Consider the following 20903-nt stretch of genomic DNA (forward strand, 5'->3'; position numbering starts at 1 on the left):
GGGTGCCTGAGAAGACTACCGTCATTAGAATAGCTATGATTGTGGCCCCAATGAGGTAAAAATATTCTCTCATACTTTGAACTACTTCACAATTCAAGTGAATTAAAGTGAAGAGCGATATTGAAGTGTAGTGAGTAAAGCAGAGTTTCCCAACTCCGGTCCTCCAGTACACCCAACAGCACACATTTTTGTTGTAGCCCTGGACAAAAACACCTGATTCAACTTGTCAAGGGCTTCATGATTAGTTGACAAGTAGAATCAGCTGTTCTTATCCGGGGCCATAACAAAAATATTTACTTTTGGGGTTACTGGATGACCAGAGTTGGGAACTACTGGTGTAGAGTGTAGTGCAAAGACACAGCAACTTACCAGATTTGTAACTGACATAGATGTAACAGCTGCATGAAGGTTACTTACCACAGAAGTTCGCTGGAGGAGTTTTTCGATGAACCCCGTCTCTCCAATTTCCACTTTCTGCTGCTGTTTCTTTCAGTGTGGACGTTGAGCTCCTCCCATTTCTCCAAAGGAGAGGCAATGTTGACTGAGAAGATCAATCACAGAGAAATCAGTTAACAGCAGGGTACAAGCTAAATAAAATTGCCAACTGGACAGATCCATGACAGGGACATGCATTTTTCTTGTATATGACACCCAGGATTATTATCAAACTCTGTCATTAATTAATCAAACTAAGCATAGTCTGACTTGCAACGCATTATTAGAACTCCGTTGAAGAGTAAAAGGCTTTAACCTCCTCAACTTGCTAATGGGAAACTAATCGGCTGTTACCTCTCAATCTATTTTAAGATGATCTGTTCATTACAGGCCTTACTGCCTGATCCTCCTTTGGATGATCTTGAACATGAACAAGGTCAACTCCTTTGGACTTCATAAGGGAAACTTTTCAATGTGGCAAGGTCGTTTAAGCGTTTAGGAGTCTGGGGATGTGAGGCTAATAACATTCCTGGTTTAATGTTATGAAAATGGCAATGAGTTATGCTCTAGATATTAGGTTGTCATGACGACATGATACAAAGTCAATTCTTCATAACTATTGGCTGTAAGAGATCATCCTTTAAACATGCACCTAAGTGTTCATCTACACAGCTGTTTGTGTGTCAAACTTGACTAAACAAATGGCCACTAAACATGATTAGGGACATAGTTGTGGTCCAACAGCCAGTTTAGATCATTATAGTCGGGAAAACCAGAAAATTATCCTGACAAGCGCCATCGAGAGTTTATAGTCAATCCCTCATACATGACATGAGAAATCACTATAAATTGACAATAGTTTCAGTGGTAAACCATCTGGGTAGAAAAGAGCAGACGCTCTGAGCTATCCAACCAGGACCAAGGCCACTGCTACTGGTAAACCATCTGGGTAGAAAAGAGCAGACGCTCTGAGCTATCCAACCAGGACCAAGACCACTGCTACTGGTAAACCATCTGGGTAGAAAGAGCAGACGCTCTGAGCTATCCAACCAGGACCAAGACCACTGCTACTGGTAAACCATCTGGGTAGAAAAGAGCAGACGCTCTGAGCTATCCAACCAGGACCAAGACCACTGCTACTGGTAAACCATCTGGGTAGAAAAGCGCAGACGCTCTGAGCTATCCAACCAGGACCAAGACCACTGCTACTGGTAAACCATCTGGGTAGAAAGCACAGACGCTCTGAGCTATCCAACCAGGACCAAGACCACTGCTACTGGTAAACCATCTGGGTAGAAAGAGCAGACGCTCTGAGCTATCCAACCAGGACCAAGACCACTGCTACTGGTAAACCATCTGGGTAGAAAGAGCAGACGCTCTGAGCTATCCAACCAGGACCAAGACTACTGCTACTGGTAAACCATCTGGGTAGAAAAGAGCAGACGCTCTGAGCTATCCAACCAGGACCAAGACCACTGCTACTGGTAAACCATCTGGGTATAAAAGCGCAGACGCTTTGAGCTATCCAACCAGGACCAAGACCACTGCTACTGGTAAACCATCTGGGTAGAAAAGCGCAGACGCTCTGAGCTATCCAACCAGGACCAAGACTACTGCTACTGGTAAAACTCTCTCCGCAGCCGCTGTGAGTAAGACCTTTAAACAGGTCAACATTCACAAGGCCGCAGGGCCAGACGGATTACCAGGACGTGTACTCTGAGCATGCGCTGACCAACTGGCAAGTGTCTTCACTGACATTTTCAACCTCTCCCAGTCTGTAATACCAACATGTTTCAAGCAGACCACCATATCCCCTGTGCCCAAGAACACTAATGTAACCTGCCTAAATGACTACCGACCCCAGTGTACCTGAGTCTAGTGACACTCTTTCAGGAGTGTGTGAGCTGGGGACAGCCTGCTCTACATCCACCTGGATCAGCTCTGTCTCGTCCGTCGTCTTCTTCCGGTGAGGCGTGTTCTTAGGCCCGTCCCCACGTGACAACAGAGGGCTCTTGTCCTGCTTGCTGTTCCTTCTCTCTCCGGGCTCGCTGAGGTCCAATAGGTCCAATGTGGAGGACAGAACTGGAGGGAGAAATCATACTATAAACGCAATATGTAAAGTGTTGGACCCATGTTTCATGAGCTGAAATAAAGGATCCCAGAAATGGTCCATACGCACAAAAAGCTTATTTCTCTCAAATATTGTTCACAAATTTGTTTACCTCCCTGTTAGTGAGCATTTATCCTTTGCCAAGATAATCCATCAACCTGACAGGTGTGTCATATCAAGAAGATGATTGGAATTATGATCATTACACGTGCACATTGTGTGGGGACAATAAAAGCACACGCTAAAACTCTAAAATGTCTTTTCACACAACACATTTGCCACAGATGTCTCAAGTTATGCGGGTGTGTGCAATTAGCATGCTGACTGCAGGAATGTCCACCAGAGCTGTTGCCAGAGAATTTAATGTTCATTCCTCTACCATAAGCCGCCTCCAATGTTGTTTAGAGAATTTGGCAGTACGTCCGACCTGCCTCACAACCGCAGACCACATGTAACCACGTCAGCCCAGGACCTCCACATCCGGCTTCTTCACCTGAGGGATCGTCTGAGACCAGCCACCCGGACAGCGGATGAAACTGAGGAGTATTTCTGTCTGTAATAAAGCCCTTTGTGGGGAAAAACTCATTCTGATTGGCTGAGCCTGGCTCCCCAGTGGGTGGGCCAATGCCCTCTCAGGCCAAACCATGGCTGCGCACCTGCCCAGTCATGTGAAATCCATAGATTAGGGCATAATTAATTAATTTCAATTGACTGATTTCCTTATATGAACTGTAACTCAGTAAAATCGTTGAAATTGTTGCATTTATATTTTTGTTCAGTATAGTTTAGCTTCTTGGTAGATCAGTTCAAATCTTTGCTTTACAGAGACTCATCTTCCTAAAAGCTGTCAAGACAAACCTAATTAACATTCCTCAACAGACTTGTGACTCCGAAATTAGTGACTCAAGGAGAGATTCATTACGAGACATAATTTTTCACGTCATTGTTAATTTACACACATTTTTTATTTGCAACTCTGGAAAACAATCAGTAACAGTTTTACTTCACATTTCTCTGTACATTGTTGAGTTAAGCCATTTAGCTGTCAAGGGTGTTATTTCCATCAGTTGCCCCCTGGTTAGGTACTTCCAGGACTTTCTCAACTTTACTGAAGATCTAAGTATACTTTGATGGCCAGACTGTGGACAGCTAAGGCAGCCCTGGCGGAGCTTTACTGTTCGGTAAATTAAGCAATTTAATCCCAGACCATCAGACCGGTAAGGACAAGGACAGGGACCCAGTGGTAAAGAATTTTTTGTCCTTTTTTAGGTTAATGTTCATTTAACCGCTCATAGCCTGTAGTATGAGAATGAAAATGCCCTTCCTGCCTTAATAAGGATGTCCTGATAGTCAGGTTTCATTTTGATAAAGGGAATAACACTGGTGGCAGGTATCCAAACGGTTAAGAGCGTTGGGCCAGTAACCGAAAGGGAGAAGGTTCGAATCCCCGAACCGACTAGGTGATAAAGCAGTCTATGTGGCCTTGTGCAAGGCACTTAACCTTAATAGTTCTGGATAAGAGCATCTACTAAAATTGTAATAGTTTAATTAACTACCAAGTCAAAGGGCATCTTAGATTTCAAATACAGATGAAAACTCAATTTATTGGAGTAAATTCATTTACATTGTGAGTATATTAGCATGTTAACTTTTAGCATGTTTTTTTTTTTCACCCCTGTTTTAACAGGTAAGTTGACTGAGAACACATTCTCATTTACAGGAATAGTTACGGGGAGAGGAGGGGGATAAATGAGCCAATTTTAAACTGAGGATAATTAGGTGGCCATGATGGTATGAAGGCCAGATTGGGAATGGGATCTTTAGAGAACACAGAGGGTCAGGACACCCGTTTAATGTCCTATCCGAAAGATGGCTAGTTAATTTTTTTTTACCTTCATTTAACTAGGAAAGTCAGTTAAGAACAAATTCTTATTTACAATGACAGCCTACTGGAGAACAGTGGGTTAACTGTCTTGTTCAGGGGCAGAACAACAGCTGTTTACCTTGTCAGCTCAGGGATTTGATCCAGCAACCTTTCAGTTATTAGCCCAACATTCTAACCACTAGGCTACCTGCATAGATAGATTTAACAGATTAAAACAAATAAAGGCTAGTTTATTGTCAGGTAATAGCTGAATTTCAGTGTGTGAAGAACACTTAATAATGTCCACGTAGTTCCTTTTGTAATGCACAATTTTGTCTATTAAACTGTGGCTTTTTTTTTGCATTTGTTAAACCTAGTTTGTTAGAGTAAAAGTGTGAGGGAGTATAAAACGCTATCTTAATACAGTCATACATGTTTTTATTTACTTTTCTGCTCTTTTACACACCAGTATTTCTACTTGCACATCATCATCTGCTCATCTATCACTCCAGTGTTAATTTGCTAAATTATAATTACTTCGCTACTATGGCCTATTTATTGCCTTACCTCCTCATGCCATTTGCACACACTGTATATAGATGTTATTTTTTTCTATTGTGTTATTGACTGTACACTTGTTTATTCCATGTGTAACTCTGCGTTGTTGTTTGTGTCGCACTGCTTTGCTTTATCTTGGCACGGTCACAGTTGTAAATGAGAACTTGTTCTCAACTAGCTTACATGTAAGAGGTAGCATTACATTGCTGTGATTTCCCTCACCATATGACTGGGCTCCTGAGTGGTGCAGTGGTCTAAGGCAATGCATCTCAGTGCAAGAGGCTACACTACAGTCCCTGGTTCAAATCCAGGCTGTATCACATCTGGCTGTAATCACAGCCAGATGTCCTGTAGGACCTTGCACAATTGACCCAGTGTTGTTGGGGTAGGCTGTCATTGTAAATAACAATTTGTTCTTAACTGACTTGCCTAGTTAAATAAAGGATAAATGACAGACATGATCATCCTCTGCTGTGTGCACACGCATATCTCTGTAAATAACAATTGCAGTGTGTGAAGAACACTTAATAATGTCCACGTAGTCCCTTTTGTAAATAACACACTGCTGTTTTATGACAAACGAACGGGATGCTCCTCTGAATGTTATCTGAAGGTAATTAGTGTGTTAGCTCCTTGATATCTCTGTGCTCCTCAAATTAGGAATGCAATTAGAAATCAGAGGAAACGCTTGTGGGACATGGAGACGTCGCCTGAAGTGTTATCTGTGTCAGGAGAAAAGCCATGTCCTGAAAGAAACCAAGCCGGATGACCTTGAGTCTACTTGAGATGACCTTGAGTCTACTTGAGATGACCTTGAGGCTACTTGAGATGATGAGGTTGCCTCCAAATAGTCTTGCCAGCTGGAAGGCATATTTGATGTGTATTGTGTATGTATACGAAGGATAGTATACTGTTTCTATCATAGTGTTCTGAGCTTCGCTATTGAGTCATTGAATTGATTGAGTCCACATTGTCATGGCCAGGTTAAAGTTTCTATTTCAATTGTTGACATGGTCTGTTGGATGTTGTGGTCAGTTCACTTTTAGTGAAGATACGTGTACATTCTATCTGAACATATAATATCTTACAGTTATAACGTTCCTTACTGCAGTTTATTGTGGTCAGGTAAAGTCATGTTTGTGTAAATCGTTTCTGTTTTTTAAAATATAATATCCACATGGCAGTCATTGACACTGAAATACAGTACATGGATATTGCATTGATAAATAGACAATAAAACACAAGTTAAAAATATAAGTGAAAAACATGACAAAATTTACATCATTAACGTTTGGGGATACTCAGAGAACAATGACGTCTCAATGGATTTTTTGCAAGATAGCTTTTTTTTCTAGCCTATTGGAGATAGAATTCTCCATTGGTATTGTCATGAGTTGAGCTTTGTGTTAGACTTTTGTATCGTGACAGCTCAACCTGTGGACATTACTGACAAGTGAGTCCCTGTTGTTTCCTATTACTCCCTCTCTACGGTGCCACTGACCTTCAGTTGGGACTCGATCGTCTAAATGACTGTCGTTTTCAATCAACCGAATCTACTCAGTGTGAAGACACAGCAGGGCATCAGACCGCCGTAACTTCTGACTGTAGCTAGAACAACTGACACTAAAAAAAGCCCATGCTTTAAGTTACAGTACTTTCCTCGACACACTAATAACAGAATGAACTGGTCGGGTCTGTATACTTAATAATCTCAGGCTAGACACTGAGACTGAAAACGAACAGCATGCAGTGGTCTTTCACCCTATTGGATCAAACATTAGGCTCTGACAGTAGCCAGGACAAGTTTCATCTATAAACTACCCCTTTATAGAGATGACCTCCATTTAATAAAAAATAACGTTTTAGACTATTGTCGTTGTTGTTTAAGGTCTTATTAATAACGTGGTAAAAACTGAATTGGTAATCCGCTACATGAGCTTCATTCTGTGACTGTGTCCATACGGCTATTGTGCAGCATTGCTGCGGTATGTTGACAGAACTTTATATTATGCATTGAGTAGAGTAAATATTGATGACCACCGTGAAACAATAATACAATCCCCCTGATGTAACTTGGTCCGTCTTGGTTTCTTTCAGGACATGGCTTTTCTCCTGACACATTAACTTCAGTCAACTTACATAGTGTTACTCATACCCCTTTCACATGCAGACCCTGTAACCAAAAAACAGATATGGGGTCTGTGAAAATGGAGCTCTGTTTTTCCAGGTAAATTCATTAACATTGTTTATTTCACCTTTAACCAGGTAGGCCAGTTGGGGGTATACATGCAAGAAAGTTGTAAATAAGGGGCTGTTTGAAAGGAGGTCATATAAACATTTCTATATTATTATTACTACAGGTAATATAGCCTGTGTTCTGTCTGAAATAGGTCCTCGTGTTATGAAACGTCAAAGGCCAATGCATGAAGGGGCTACTACAGCAGTCGGGGCTGGGTAGGCAGAGAGGAGAGGGAGGTCAGTGGAGGTACCTGCTGTGTTTGAAGTCACTAGGCGGGCAGCGCCATGGCACTTGGTCTCACAGAGAAAGTCGTCGATGGAGGGGCTTAGCAGGGGGCGGCTCTCTTGTTGCTCACTCACCAGCTGCAAGTGAAAACAGACGACACTGCTTAAAATCACACACAAAATATGACCTTTTGGCCCTTTTCCTGTAAATGTCAACTTGACCAAGATATTATGATGACATGTAGTGATGTCTCACTGTATTGGCCATTTCAAACAATGTATCATGTAATTCAAACAAAGTGATGACATGACCTGACGTGACCTACCAATCCCCCACTAGTTCATGAGTGTTCTGTTTTACCCTTTACGTGCTGACCACATTGCCCACGTTGACCACATACATGTCATTCAATAATTTCATCCAAACTGTTGGTGCGCGTCAACGAGCGTCTGCGTAGCCAGGTGATAAAATAGAACTTGATTCTATTTTTTACACTTGACGCGCTGCAAGTCCAGCCTCTCCCATCTCCTCATTGGTTATTAGGAGCATATAGAGTACCCATGTGGGTTATTGGAAGATGAAGTGAGGTCCACACTCCAATCCAGTTGGTGGTGGTAATGCACCTTAAAGTTGGTGGCCAACTGCCATATAAAGTCCACAGAAGAAGAAGACTGAAGGAGGAGAGATTACTAGAAATTAACTAGGTTTCCCCTTTCATCTGTGTATTGATTGTCGGAGTAGAGAACTCACAATTTTGTGTGACTCAAAATGTGTCAAAATTCTACAAAGATCCAGAAAAAAAGGACCATATGCATTTCAGGTAAAATAACAACCTAATGTTTATATCCCAGGACAAATTAGCTAGCAACAGCAAGCTAGCTAGCTAAATGTCCATGCATGTTTCATGCATTTCGACTTGTCCCCAAATTAATATAGTTGGTTCAGTTTGTTTTGATATTTCAACTTGAGTCTCCTGATCGCATCTGGACAAAATCAATATGCGTGAGATGACAAATACATGCTCTGTCTAGTCAGCATGTTAGGACCCACAGCTTAGTTGAATGCTAGCTCTGTGAATACTTCATCTGCCTCTCAGAGTGTTCTATCCAGACTAGCTGAGGAGACTAACCTCTCCCAGTGTCCTATCCAGACTAGCTGAGGAGACTAATCTTTCCCAGTGTCCTATCCAGACTAGCTGAGGAAGAGACTTACTGGGTGTGTCCCCAAGTGTAATTGCTCAGCCATTAGCAGTTGTTTATCTCAGTTCCCAAACACATGCTGAAGTTAATCACCTTGCCTGTGAGGCATCCTGGACTGTCGCTGTAGGTTTGCCAACACTGCTGTGGCATAGGTTACATCTCCATCCATTATAATTACCCCTGAAGTAGTTGCTCTAGTGACAAAAATGATTCAAAATATGGATTTGTTTTAACAAAAAATAGACCCACCATCATTATTGCCTGCTTGTACAATGCTGTCGAAGAGGAAACATGACATTTGCCATCTCTGATCTCCAGAGCTAAGTTTTTTCAGGCAGAATCTTAATGATACAAAAGCTGAAGAACATATGCACATCCAGGTGTGTTTAGCAGGTGCTGGAATTATAGGTGAACTCATGAACAATACAAAGGACAATGCCACACACTACTGCTCATGCTCCCAGGTGATTTTTATTATAACGACATTTTGTTCTTAGGTCTTCATCAGGCCTCCATATCCCAGCTGGGGTTGGAAGGCCCTATACATAGGGGCAGTGCTCAGTGACATCACTTCCTGAAACAGGAAGTAAAAATGTTTAACATAGGTTCACAATATCAACATTCAATATATACAAATATATAATCATACATGAAGAATGTAATCAATATTTACAGTCAAAGGTTTGGACACACCTACTCATTCAAGTGCTTTTCTTTATTTTTACTATTTTCTACTTTGTAGAATAATAGTGAAGACATCAATGTCAATGTAGTAACCAAAAAAGTTTTAAACAAATCAAAATGTATTTTATATTTGAGATTCTTCAAAATAGCCACCTTTTGCTTTGATGACAGCTCTGCACACTCTTGGCATTCTCTCAACCAGCTTCATGAGGAATGCTTTTCCAACAGTCTTGAAGGAGTTCACACATATGCTGAGCACTTGTTGGCTGCTTTTCCTTCACTCTGCGGTCCAACTCATTCCAAACCATCTAAATTTGGTTGAGGTCGGGTGATTGTGGAAGCCAGGTCATCTGATGCAGCACTCCATCACTCTCCTTGGTCAAATAGCCCTTACACAGCATGGAGGTGTGTTTTGGGTCATTGTCCTGTTGGGAAACAAATGATAGTCCCAATAAGCGCAAACCAGATGGGATGGCGTATCCCTACAGAATGCTGTGGTAGCCATGCTGGTTAAGTGTGCCTTGAATTCTAAATAAATTACTGACAGTGTCACCAGCAAAGCACCTCCACATCATCACACCTCCTCCTCCATGCTTCACGTTTGGAACCACACATGAAGAGATCATCCGTTCACCTTCTTTGCGTCTCACAAAGACATGGCGGTTGGAACCAAAAATCTCAGATTTGGACTCCAGACCAAAGGACACATTTCCACCGGTCTAATGTCCATTGCTAATGTTTCTTGGTCCAAGCAAGTGTCTTCTTCTTATTGCTGTCCTTTAGTAGTGGTTTCTTTGCAGCAATTTGATCATGAAGGTCTGATTCACATAGTCTCCTCTGAACAGTTGATGTTGAGATGTCTGTTACTTGAACTCCGTGAAGCATTTATTTGGGCTACAATTTCTGAGGCTGGTAACTCGAATGAACTCTGGGTCTTCCATTCCTGTGGCCATCCTCATGAGATCCAGTTTCATCATAGCGCTTGATGGTTTTTGCGACTGCACTTGAAGAAACTTTCAAAGTTCTTGTCATTTTCCGTATTGACTGACCTTCATGTCTGAAAGTAATGATGGACTGTCGTTACTCTTTGCTTGTTTGAGCCGTTTTTGCCATAATATGGACTTTGTCTTTTACCAAATAGGGCTAGCTCTGTATACCCCTCTACCTTGTCACAACACAACTGATAGGCTCAAACGCATTAAGAAGGAAAGAAATTCCACAAATGAACTTTTAAGAAGGCACACCTGTTAATTGAAATGCATTCCAGGTGACTACATCGTGAAGCTGGTTAAGAGAATGCCAAGAGTGTGCAAAGCTGTCATCAAGGTAAAGGGTGGCTATTTGAAGAATCTCAAATATGAAATATGTTTTGGTTACTACATGGTTCCATATGTGTTATTTCATTGTTTTGATGTCTTCACTATTATTCGACAATGTAGAAAATTGTAAAAAGAAAGAAAAACCCTTGAATGAGTAGGTGTTCTGAAACTATTGACCGGTAGTGTGTGTGTATGTGTATATATATACAGTTGAAGTCAGAAGTTTACATACACTTAGGTTGGAGTCATTAAAACTTGTTTTTAAACCACCACAAATTTCTTGTTAACAAACTATAGTTTTGGCAAGTCAGTTAGGACATCTACTTTGTGCATGACACAAGTAATTTTTCCAACAGTTGTTTACAGACAGATTATTTCACGATTATTTCATGTATAATTCACTGTATCACAATTCCAGTGGGTCAGAAGTTTACATAGACTAAGTTGACTGTGCCTTTAAACAGCTTGGAAAATTTCAGAAAATTTGAGTCAATTGGAGGTGTACCTGTGGATGTATTTCAAGGCCTACCTTCAAACTCAGTGCCTCTTTGCTTGACATCATGGGAAAATCAAAAGAAAACAGCCAAGACATCAGAAAAAAACATTGTATACCTCAACATGTCTGGTTCATCCTTGGGAGCAATTTCCAAACGCCTGAAGGTACCACATTCATCTATACAAACAATAGTACGCAAGTATAAACACCATGGGACCATGCAGCCGTCATATCGCTCAGGAAGGAAACGCGTTCTGTCTCCTAGAGATGAACGTACTTTGCTGCGAAGAGTGCAAATCAATCCCAGAACAACAGCAAATGATCTTTTGAAGATGCTGGAGGAAACAGGTACAAAAGTATCTATATCCACAGTAAAACGAGTCCTATATCGACATAACCTGAAATGCCGCTCAGCAAGGAAGAAGCCACTGCTCCAAACCGCCATAAAAATGCCAGACTACGGTTTGCAACTGCACATGGGGACAAAGATCATACTTTTTGGAGAAATGTCCTCTGGTCTGATGAAACAAAAATAGAACTGTTTGGCCATAATGACCATCGTTATGGTTGGAGGAAAAAGGGGGATGCTTGCAAGCCGAAGAACACCATCCCAACCGTGAAGCACGGGGATGGAAGCATCAGGTTGTGGGGGTGCTTATCTGCAGGAGGGACTGGTGCACATCACAAAATAGATGGCATCATGAGGGAGGAAAATTATGTGGATATATTGAAGCAACATCTCAAGACATCAGTCAGGAAGTTAAAGCTTGGTCGCAAATGGGTCTTCCAAATGGACATTGGCCCCAAGCATACTTCCAAAGTTGTGGCAAAATGGCTTAAGGACAACAACGTCAAGGTATTGGAGTGGCCATCACAAAGCCCTGACCTCAATCCTATAGAACATTTGTTGGCAGAACTGAAAAAGCGTGTGCGAGCAAGGAGGCCTACAAACCTGAGTTACACCAGCTCTGTCAGGACGAATGGGCCAAATTTCACCCAACTTATTGTGGGAAGCTTGTTGAAGGCTACCTGAAACGTTTTACCCAAGTTGAACAATTTAACCTGTTATGGCTAGGGGGCAGTATTTTCACAGCCGGATAAAAAACGTACCCGATTTAATCTGATTATTACTCCTGCCCAGAAACTAGAATATGCATATAATTATTAGCTTTGGATAGAAAACACTCCAAAGTTTCTAAAACTGTTTGAATGGTGTCTGTGAGTATAACAGAACTCATTTGGCAGGCCAAAACCTGAGAAGATTTCATGCAGGAAGTGGCCTGTCTGACAAGGTGTCGTTCTTCTTGCCTCTGTTTATTGAAGACTGAGGATCTCTGCTATAACGTGACACTCACTACGGCTCCCATAGGCTCTCAGAAGGCGACAAAAAGCTGAATCGTGGCTTTGCAGGCTCTGGCTGAAAAAAAGTAGCGCGTTTGGGTAGTGGCTGGTTACAGTACTGTGAGACTCAGGCGCGTGCCCGCGTCAACCGAATGCTTTGTTTTCTTTTGTCTGTTTACCTAAACGCAGATTCCCGGTCGGAATATTATCGCTTTTTTACGAGAAAAATGGCATAAAAATGGATTTTAAACAGCGGTTGACATGCTTCGAAGTACGGTAATGCAATATTTAGAAATCTTTTGTCACGAATTGCGCCATGCTCGTGACCCTTATTTACACTTCAGATAGTGTCTTGAACGCACGAACAAAACGCCGCTATTTGGATATAACGATGGACTATTTTGGACCAAACCAACATTTGTTATTGAAGTAGCAGTCCTGGGAGTGCATTCTGACGAAGACAACAAAGGTAATCAAACTTTTGTAATAGTAAATTGGAGTTTGGTCAGGGCTAAACTTGGTCGGTGTCTAAATGGCTAGCCGTGATGGCTGGGCTATCTACTCAGAATATTGCAAAATGTGCTTTCACCGAAAAGCTATTTTAAAATCGGACATAGCGAGTGCATAGAGGAGTTCTGTATCTATAATTCTTAAAATAATTGTTATGTTTTTTGTGAACGTTTATCGTGAGTAATTTAGTAAATTCACCGGAAGTTTGCGGGGGGTATGCTAGTTCTGAACGTCACATGCTAATGTAAAAAGCTGGTTTTTTATATAAATATGAACTTGATTGAACAAAACATGCATGTATTGTATAACATAATGTCCTAGGGGTGTCATCTGATGAAGATCATCAAAGGTTAGTGCTGCATTTAGCTGTGGTTTGGATTTATGTGACATATGCTAGCTTGAAAAATGGGTGTCTGATTATTTCTGGCTGGGTACTCTGCTGACATAATCTAATGTTTTGCTTTCGTTGTAAAGCCTTTTTGAAATCGGACAGTGTGGTTAGATACAGGAGAGTCTTGTCTTTAAAATGGTGTAAAATAGTCGTATTTTTGAGGAATTTGTCATTCGCGCCACACCCATCATTGGCTATTGGAGCAGGTGTTCCGCTTGCGGAACGTCTAGATGTAAGAGGTCAGTGCACTCAACAATTGTATGTTTTTGATGAGGTGCTTATATGAATTTTTTTGCAAATGCACGTTGCTCAATCTGCAAATATGTACTACAGCCCACAACTAAGTGGACAAACTGTATGGTCCGGACACATTTCTTCAAAGCAATCACATGACAATGGTGACTGACCACAGTGACCAGCGCTGATGTTTGGTCTTTTGCCAGGGACAAACAGTGCATTTTTTATTTTCATGAATCAATAACTTCACAGCAGGGCCATTTGAAGAAATTTCCTCTCAATGTCCCCTCCCTTTGTGACATCTTGAAGATTTCTATTCCAATGCATCTCAGAGAGCTAATAGGATGTGAGAATCTTAATGATGGCACTAAAATATGTATTACTAGCCATGAGGTTCCACACAGCCTGCCATACGCTTGATATGAAAGGTGCTGCCCACGGCTTCATGATCCGTCTGTATGTGCTCAATGTGTGGCTCTAACAATGACAGATGTTCCCGCAACTATATTTTCTGGGAATTAATGATGTGGCTGTTTATTAGCCATTACGGCCAAATTGGAAACAAAAACTTTTACCCTTTTTTAGACAACTTGGACATTATCCAATTATGGTTACAGTTATGAAAAGTGTCACTGTGAATACATTTAAATGTTATGTTTGCTGTGGAGAACCATTTGAGTTCAAAGATGCTGGAACTGTAATAGCTAAGTGTTTCACAGAGGCATCTCCAGCCAGGATTTCATGATCGATGGTTTTATATTGGATGCCTTACTCTATTTCACCCTCTAAACCTCAAAGCGTAACTTCCTGCAGTATAATTGCAAGCAAAATATGGGCCCTTAATGAGAAAAGTGAATCATTTTGGAGACCCTGCCACTTAATTAGATGATCTCCTCTTATTCAATTAAAAAAGGCGCATCACTTTTGGCAAAATATAAAAAGATTGCTGACATTAATGGGATTTATTAAGGGGACAGACCCCATCCGGGAAATGACAAGCGATGGCTCAGAGAAGCACTGAGAGAAGCCCTGCCGGGTTATTATAGATGTGCAGGACACAGAATAACATTATAGATGTGCAGGACACAGAATAACAACCTGCTCTGTTTATTGCTTATTCATCATTATAAACTGGGTGGTTTGAGCCCTGAATGCTGATTGGCTGACAGCCGTGGTATATCAGGTTGCCATTCCTGTAATATAACAATGTTGGGTAAATGACTGCTACCTCAGGCAATGCAAGAGTTACATTATTGTTATGTCACCAGTCAGCTCCTGATGAAATCAAGTGGACATTTTTCAAATATCAAACTTTAATCTTAGTGTTGGCGAATGCTAGCGAAGTAATCGCAACATAATGTTAAACAGATTTCAAAATGCCATGCATTTCATCACTCTTTCTGGTATTGTCCATTTGATCATAGTTTGTTCCCGTGGTCATCGAAGAGAGAAGAGAGAGGGAGTCTCTTAACATTTTATTAATTCACCATTGTCATTATTGTTGGTCAGACCACCAGTGTATTTCCATGTCCTGACCCTGTGAGTGACACATACAGGGTGGTCCTAGGGCAGGGTAGTCAAATTCATTCCATGGAGGGCGTAGTGTCTGCTGGTTTTTGTTTTTTTCCTTTTAATTAAGACCTAGACAACCAGGTGAGGGGAGCTCCTATCCGATCAATTACGTTTGACATGTGTCCTACACTAAAAAAATGAGGGGTTCAACAAGGGTTCTTCTAAGATCCTGAAAGTCTAAAAGGTTATTTCAAGAACCCCATAGGAGGTGGGGTTCATCAAGTTGGTGCAAATCTTTCTAAAACAGAAAATGGACACAATTCAATGGATATCGATCAACAAAGAGGTTGTTGGCTATAACAACATATTGTTGGCTATAAGAATATGTTGAAGGCTAGCTGTATTAGGTGCAGATGACTGAACTGCTCACTTTTGTGTCTGTGTCTGCAGGTGTACAGACGAAGAGGCATACAAAGGTATGTCAATTGGTATTGGTATGTTATTCTGATCACATTTTTCATCCTCCTACCTGACCTCTTTAATGAATATCCCATGGGCCTCTACATTATGGACAAGGTATGTGTATGAAAACCATTATCAAAACAGGTTTTTTCATTCACATTTTCCACAAAAACTAAAGTATGAATACTGTTGTGTACATGTTTTGTTAATCATCTGTATAATTACTATTTTTTTGGATTCATAGACTTCCCCCTCCCTACACCTCTGATGAATATAACAGGAAACCTGTTCGATCACCATTCACTGTAAAATCATTCTGGCTATGGATACAGAGAACATCAACACATTAACATCAACATGCCAGAGGATATACGTATTGGACTTGGGGCTCTGCTGGGAGTTTACCTCATATTTAGAATTTTTAATTCTGCTTTGCCACAAAAATCATAATAAACACTGACAATTTAAAAAATGGTGCTATTGTTGTTATTGTTATGCGTATTATTATTATTATTATTAATAATAATAAGGGAGGGGTTAGTTAAAAAGTAACCCCAAAATGTTCTTCAAATGGTTATTTGAGGATCCATTAAAAGGGGTTCTTTGAAGAAAAAAAAGGAGTTCCCCATCAGTTTCAATGTGAAGAACCCCTAAAGGATACTCCAGGAACCTTTTCTTTTTAGAGTGTGGGGTGTCCATGATGGAAGCTATTATAAAGATGTGTCCATCATGGAGACCCTGGGACTTCCCTGTAGATGTCACTCACACAGTCAGGTGAAGGCTAGTGGCACATGTAAATACACTGTGCACACATTGTAGAAAGCCCTTCGAGACCCGGGATATAAAGGCCAATGGCAAATTAAATCCTTTCAAAGTGTAAATTCCATTCATGGATGCATGTGCCTGTGTAACTTTTGACAGCACTTTCAACTTTGCCGACGGTGATCAGTGGGGAACATCTGTCGGTGAATAACGATTTATTTCCGTCACATTTGCGTAATGTTCGCAGAGGACAACCATTATGTGATGCATTATGGAGAGACGGTTCGTGAAACTCCATGACGTTCATGTGATGATCGCCCATAAAGATAGCCTTCCTTGAATGCCTCCCATCTATTTAGCATCAAATAAGACAAATTGCGGTGCCAGGATGCAGGCCTAAAACCTTGTCTGTAGACGAGTGTGCGTCGTGAGGTGGATCATCACTAACTGTAGCTCTTAATGGGATTCCTAACCCCTCCTTTCCCTTGACAGAATAGTGTAATTTAAGGTCAGTTTTCACACAGAGGGGTTTCGCAATTAAATTCCCTGACATTTGAATTGATGAGATAACATACCAATTATGAACTAATTGGATATGGGGTCTCCCTCACACTACTGAATTATATCATGCTAAGTTTTATTGGTTAAGTACGTAGCCTATTAAGACATAAAGAGAGAAATACTTGACATCACTATTGAATGAAAGTTGGTAACTAACTTTCCAGTATGAAGCGGTTTTCTTGCACGTAACACATGCACGTTGGACAGTGAAACAAAAATAATCCAAATGTCTTATTGATTCAAGAAAATGCTTTCTTACGTATCTTATTTTATATATTTTGTGTTTTTGTTCTACCTTATGTTCTTTTTTTGTGCTACATTGACATTGATTACTGCATTGTTGGGTTTAGAGCTTGGCAAGAAAGGTATTTCATTGTACTTGGGCACATGACATTAAAACTTGAAACTTTTATCCAGGAACCTGGTTAGGCCTATTAGTTTTTCATTTTCAGCTTCAAGTTTTATCTCTCATATGAACGGGATACACATGGATACACCAGTGGAGGCTGCTGAGGGGAGGACGGCTCATAATAAAGGCTGGAATGAAATAAATGGTATTCAGTCCCTTCCAGCCATTATTATGAGCTGTCCCACCACTCAGAATCCTCCACTGGTATACATCCTCCAATGAAATGCTTACATGCAGGTTCCTTCACAACAATGCAACATCAATAACAGATAATAAAATATAAGAATATGAACATAAAGTCAAAGGCTCAATATAAAATAAACATTTTAGCATAATTATAATACAGGAAGGCACAATTTATAGTGCAATATTAACACGTGTTTTGAGGGAGAGGGGGGCAAGTGTTTAAATTATGAAGTATTTAGCAATCATAATAAGAGTCTGGAAGCAGCAGCTGCAGCAGATGTGTGAGTGAGTGAGTGAGTGAGTGAGTGAGTGAGTGAGTGAGTGAGTGAGTGAGTGAGTGAGTGAGTGAGTGAGTGAGTGAGTGAGTGAGTGAGTGAGTGAGTGAGTGAGTGAGTGAGTGAGTGAGTGAGTGCATGTGCGGAGAATCAGACCATGAGGTCAGTCCAGTTCAAGTGTTCAGCAGTCTGATGGCTTGTAGATAGATGTCTCTGAGCCTGTTGGTGTCAGACCTCATGCTCCGATATCAACTGCTCGACGGTAAGGGAGAGAACAGCTCATGACTGGGGTGTGTTGGGGTCCTTGATAATGCTGCGGGCCTTCATGAGACACTGGTTCGTGTAGATGTCCTGGATGGGTGGGAACACGGTCCCAGTGATGTACTGGGCCATCTTCACCACCCGCTGGAGGGCCTTGCGGTCGTGGACGGAGCAATTCCCATACCGGGCCATGATGCAACTGGTCAGGACACTCTTAATGGTGCAGCGGTAGTATTTGGAGAGGACCTGGGGTGGCATACCGAATTTCTTCAGACGCCTTAGGAAGTAGAGATGCTTCTGCGCACTCTTGACAAGAGTGGTGGTGAAGTTGGTCCATGACAAGTCCTCTGTGATGTGGACGCAGAGGAACTTAAACCTGCTGACTCACTCTACTGCAGTCCCTTTGATGTGGATTGGGGCATGTTCCCTCCTCTGCCTTCTGAAGTCAACAATCAACCAATGTTTGGCTGACGTTAAGGGAGAGGTTGTTGTCCTGGCACAACAATGCCAGTTCACTTAAAATGCAGTTTTAAGAAAATATTTACTAAATAAACTAAAGTAAAAAATAAAATTGTAAAAATAAAATAACAATAACGAGCTATATATAGGGGGTACCGGTACTGAGTCAATGTGGGGGGTACAGGTTAGTCAAGGTAATTGAGGTAATATGTACATGTACATAGGGGTAAAGTGACTATGCATAGATAATACACAGCGAGTAGCAACAGCGTAAAAAAGGGGGGGGTCAATGCAAATAGTCCGGTTAGCCATTTGATTAGCTGTTCAGATTAGCTGTCCAGCCTTATGGCTTGGGGGTAGAAGCTGTTTGGACGTAGACTTGGTGCTCCAATACCGCTTGTTGTGCGTTAGCGGAGAGAACACTCTATGACTAGGGTGGCTGGAGTCTTTGGCAATTTTTAGGGCTTTTCTCTGACACCGCCTGGTACAGAGGTCCTGGATGGCAGGAAGCTTGGCCCCAGTGATGTACTGGGCCGTACGCACTACCCTTTGTAGCGCCTTGCGGTCGGAGGCTGAGCAGTTGCCATACCAGGCGGGGATGCAACCAGTCGGGATGCTCTCGATGGTGCAGCTGTAGAACTTTTTAAGGATCTAAGGACCCATGCCAAATCTTTTCAGTCTCCTGAGAATATGCGTTGTTGTGCTCTCTTCACAACTGTCTTGATGTGTTTGGACCATGATAGTTTGTTGGTAATGAGGACACCAAGTAACTTGAAGCTCTCAACCTGCTCCACTACAGCCCCGTTGATGAGAGTCCACAATCATCTCCTCTGTCTTGATCACATTGAGGGAGAGGTTGTTGTCCTGGCACCATACTGCCAGGTCTCTGACCTCCTCCCTATAGGCTGTCTCATCGTTCTCGGTAACCAGGCCTACCACCGCTGTGTCATCGGCAAACTTAATGATGGTGTTGGAGTCCTGCTTGGCCATGCAGTCATGAGAGAAAATAGAGTGCAGGAAGGGACTAAGCATGCACTGCTGAGGGGCCCCCGTCTTGAGGATCAGTGTGGCAGATGTGTTGTTACCTACCCTTACCACCGAGGGGCAGCCCATCAGAAAGTCCAGGATCCAGTTTCAAAGGAAGGTATTTAGACCCAGGTTCCTTAGCTTAGTGATGAGCTTTGAAGGCACTAGGGTGTTGAACACTGAGCTGTAGTCAATGAACAGCATTCTCACGTAGGTGTTCTTTTTGTCCAGGTGGGAAAGGGCAGTGTGGAGTGCAATAGAGATTGCGTCATCTGTCGATCTGTTCGTGTGGTATGCGAATTGGAGTGTGTCTAGGGTTTCTGGGATGATGCTGTTGATGTGAGCCATGACCAGCCTTTCAAAGCACTTCATGGCTACGGACGTGAGTACTATGGTCGGTAGTCATTTAGGAAGGTTACGGTGTTCTTGGGCACAGGGACTATGGTGGTCTGTTTGAAACATGTAGGTATTACACACTTGGTCAGGGACAGGTTGAAAATGTCAGTGAAGACACTTGCAAGTTTATCAGTGCATACTCTGAGTACACGTCCTGGTAATGCGTCTGGCCCTGTGGCCTTGTTAATGTTGGCCTGTTTAAAGGTCTTACTCGCATCGGCTACAGAGAGTGTGATCACACAGTCATCCGGTACAGCTGGTGCTCTTCATGCATGCTTCAGTGTTGTTTGCCTCAAAGAGCATAGAAGTAATTTAGCTTGTTTGGTAAGCGCATGTCACTGGGCAGCTTGCGGCTGCGCTTCCCTTTGTAGTCTGTAATAGTTTGCAGGCCCTGACACATCCGACGAGCGTCTGAGCCGGTGTAGTAGGATTCAATCTCAGTCCTGTATTGACGCTTTGCCTGTTTGATGGTTTGTCGGAGGGCACAGAGGGATTTCTTATAAGCATCCGGGTTAGAGTCCCTCTCCTTGAAAGCGGCAGCTCTACCCTTTAGCTCAGTGCGGATGTTGCCTGTAATCCATGGCTTCTGGTTAGGGTATGTACATACGGTCACTGTGGGGACGACGTCATCGATGCACTTATTGATGAAGCCGATGACTGATGTGGTATACTCCTCAATACCATCCCAAGAATCCCAAAATATATTCCAGTCTGTGCTAGCAAAACAGTCCTGTAGCTTAGCATCTGTGTAATCTGACCACTTCTGTATTGAGCGAGTCACTGGTATGTCCTGATAAAAGTTTTTGCTTGTAAGCATGAATCAGGAGGACAGAATTATGGTCAGATTTGCAAAATGGAAGGTGAGGGAGAGGTTTGTACGTGTCTCTCTGTGTGGAGTAAAGGTGGTCTAGAGTTGTTTATCCTCTGGTTGTACATGTGACATGGTAGAAATGAGGTAAAACGGATTTAAGTTTCTCTGCATTAAA

At 41.9% G+C, this 20903-nt stretch overlaps 1 protein-coding gene across 4 annotated transcripts in view; it reads right to left on the bottom strand.

The window, feature by feature from the left end:
• Positions 1 to 20903, bottom strand: part of LOC106574138 (PEX5-related protein) — a 180177-nt gene that overhangs the window by 67830 nt on the left and 91444 nt on the right. For all 4 annotated transcript variants that reach the window (XR_001321480.2, XM_045697394.1, XM_045697396.1 and 1 more), the window contains 3 exons: positions 7457 to 7568; positions 2305 to 2517; positions 418 to 541 (listed from right to left, as the gene is read on the bottom strand). Coding sequence is in view for 3 of the 4 variants with exons in the window: in XM_045697394.1 (XP_045553350.1) it covers positions 418 to 541; positions 2305 to 2517; positions 7457 to 7568 (449 nt within the window). In the remaining variant the exon portion in view is untranslated. The remainder of the gene's footprint in view (positions 1 to 417; positions 542 to 2304; positions 2518 to 7456; positions 7569 to 20903) is intronic.

The sequence above is a fragment of the Salmo salar genome, chromosome ssa16 (assembly GCF_905237065.1).
Source record: "Salmo salar chromosome ssa16, Ssal_v3.1, whole genome shotgun sequence".
In the NCBI taxonomy this organism is placed as follows: Eukaryota; Metazoa; Chordata; class Actinopteri; order Salmoniformes; family Salmonidae; genus Salmo; species Salmo salar.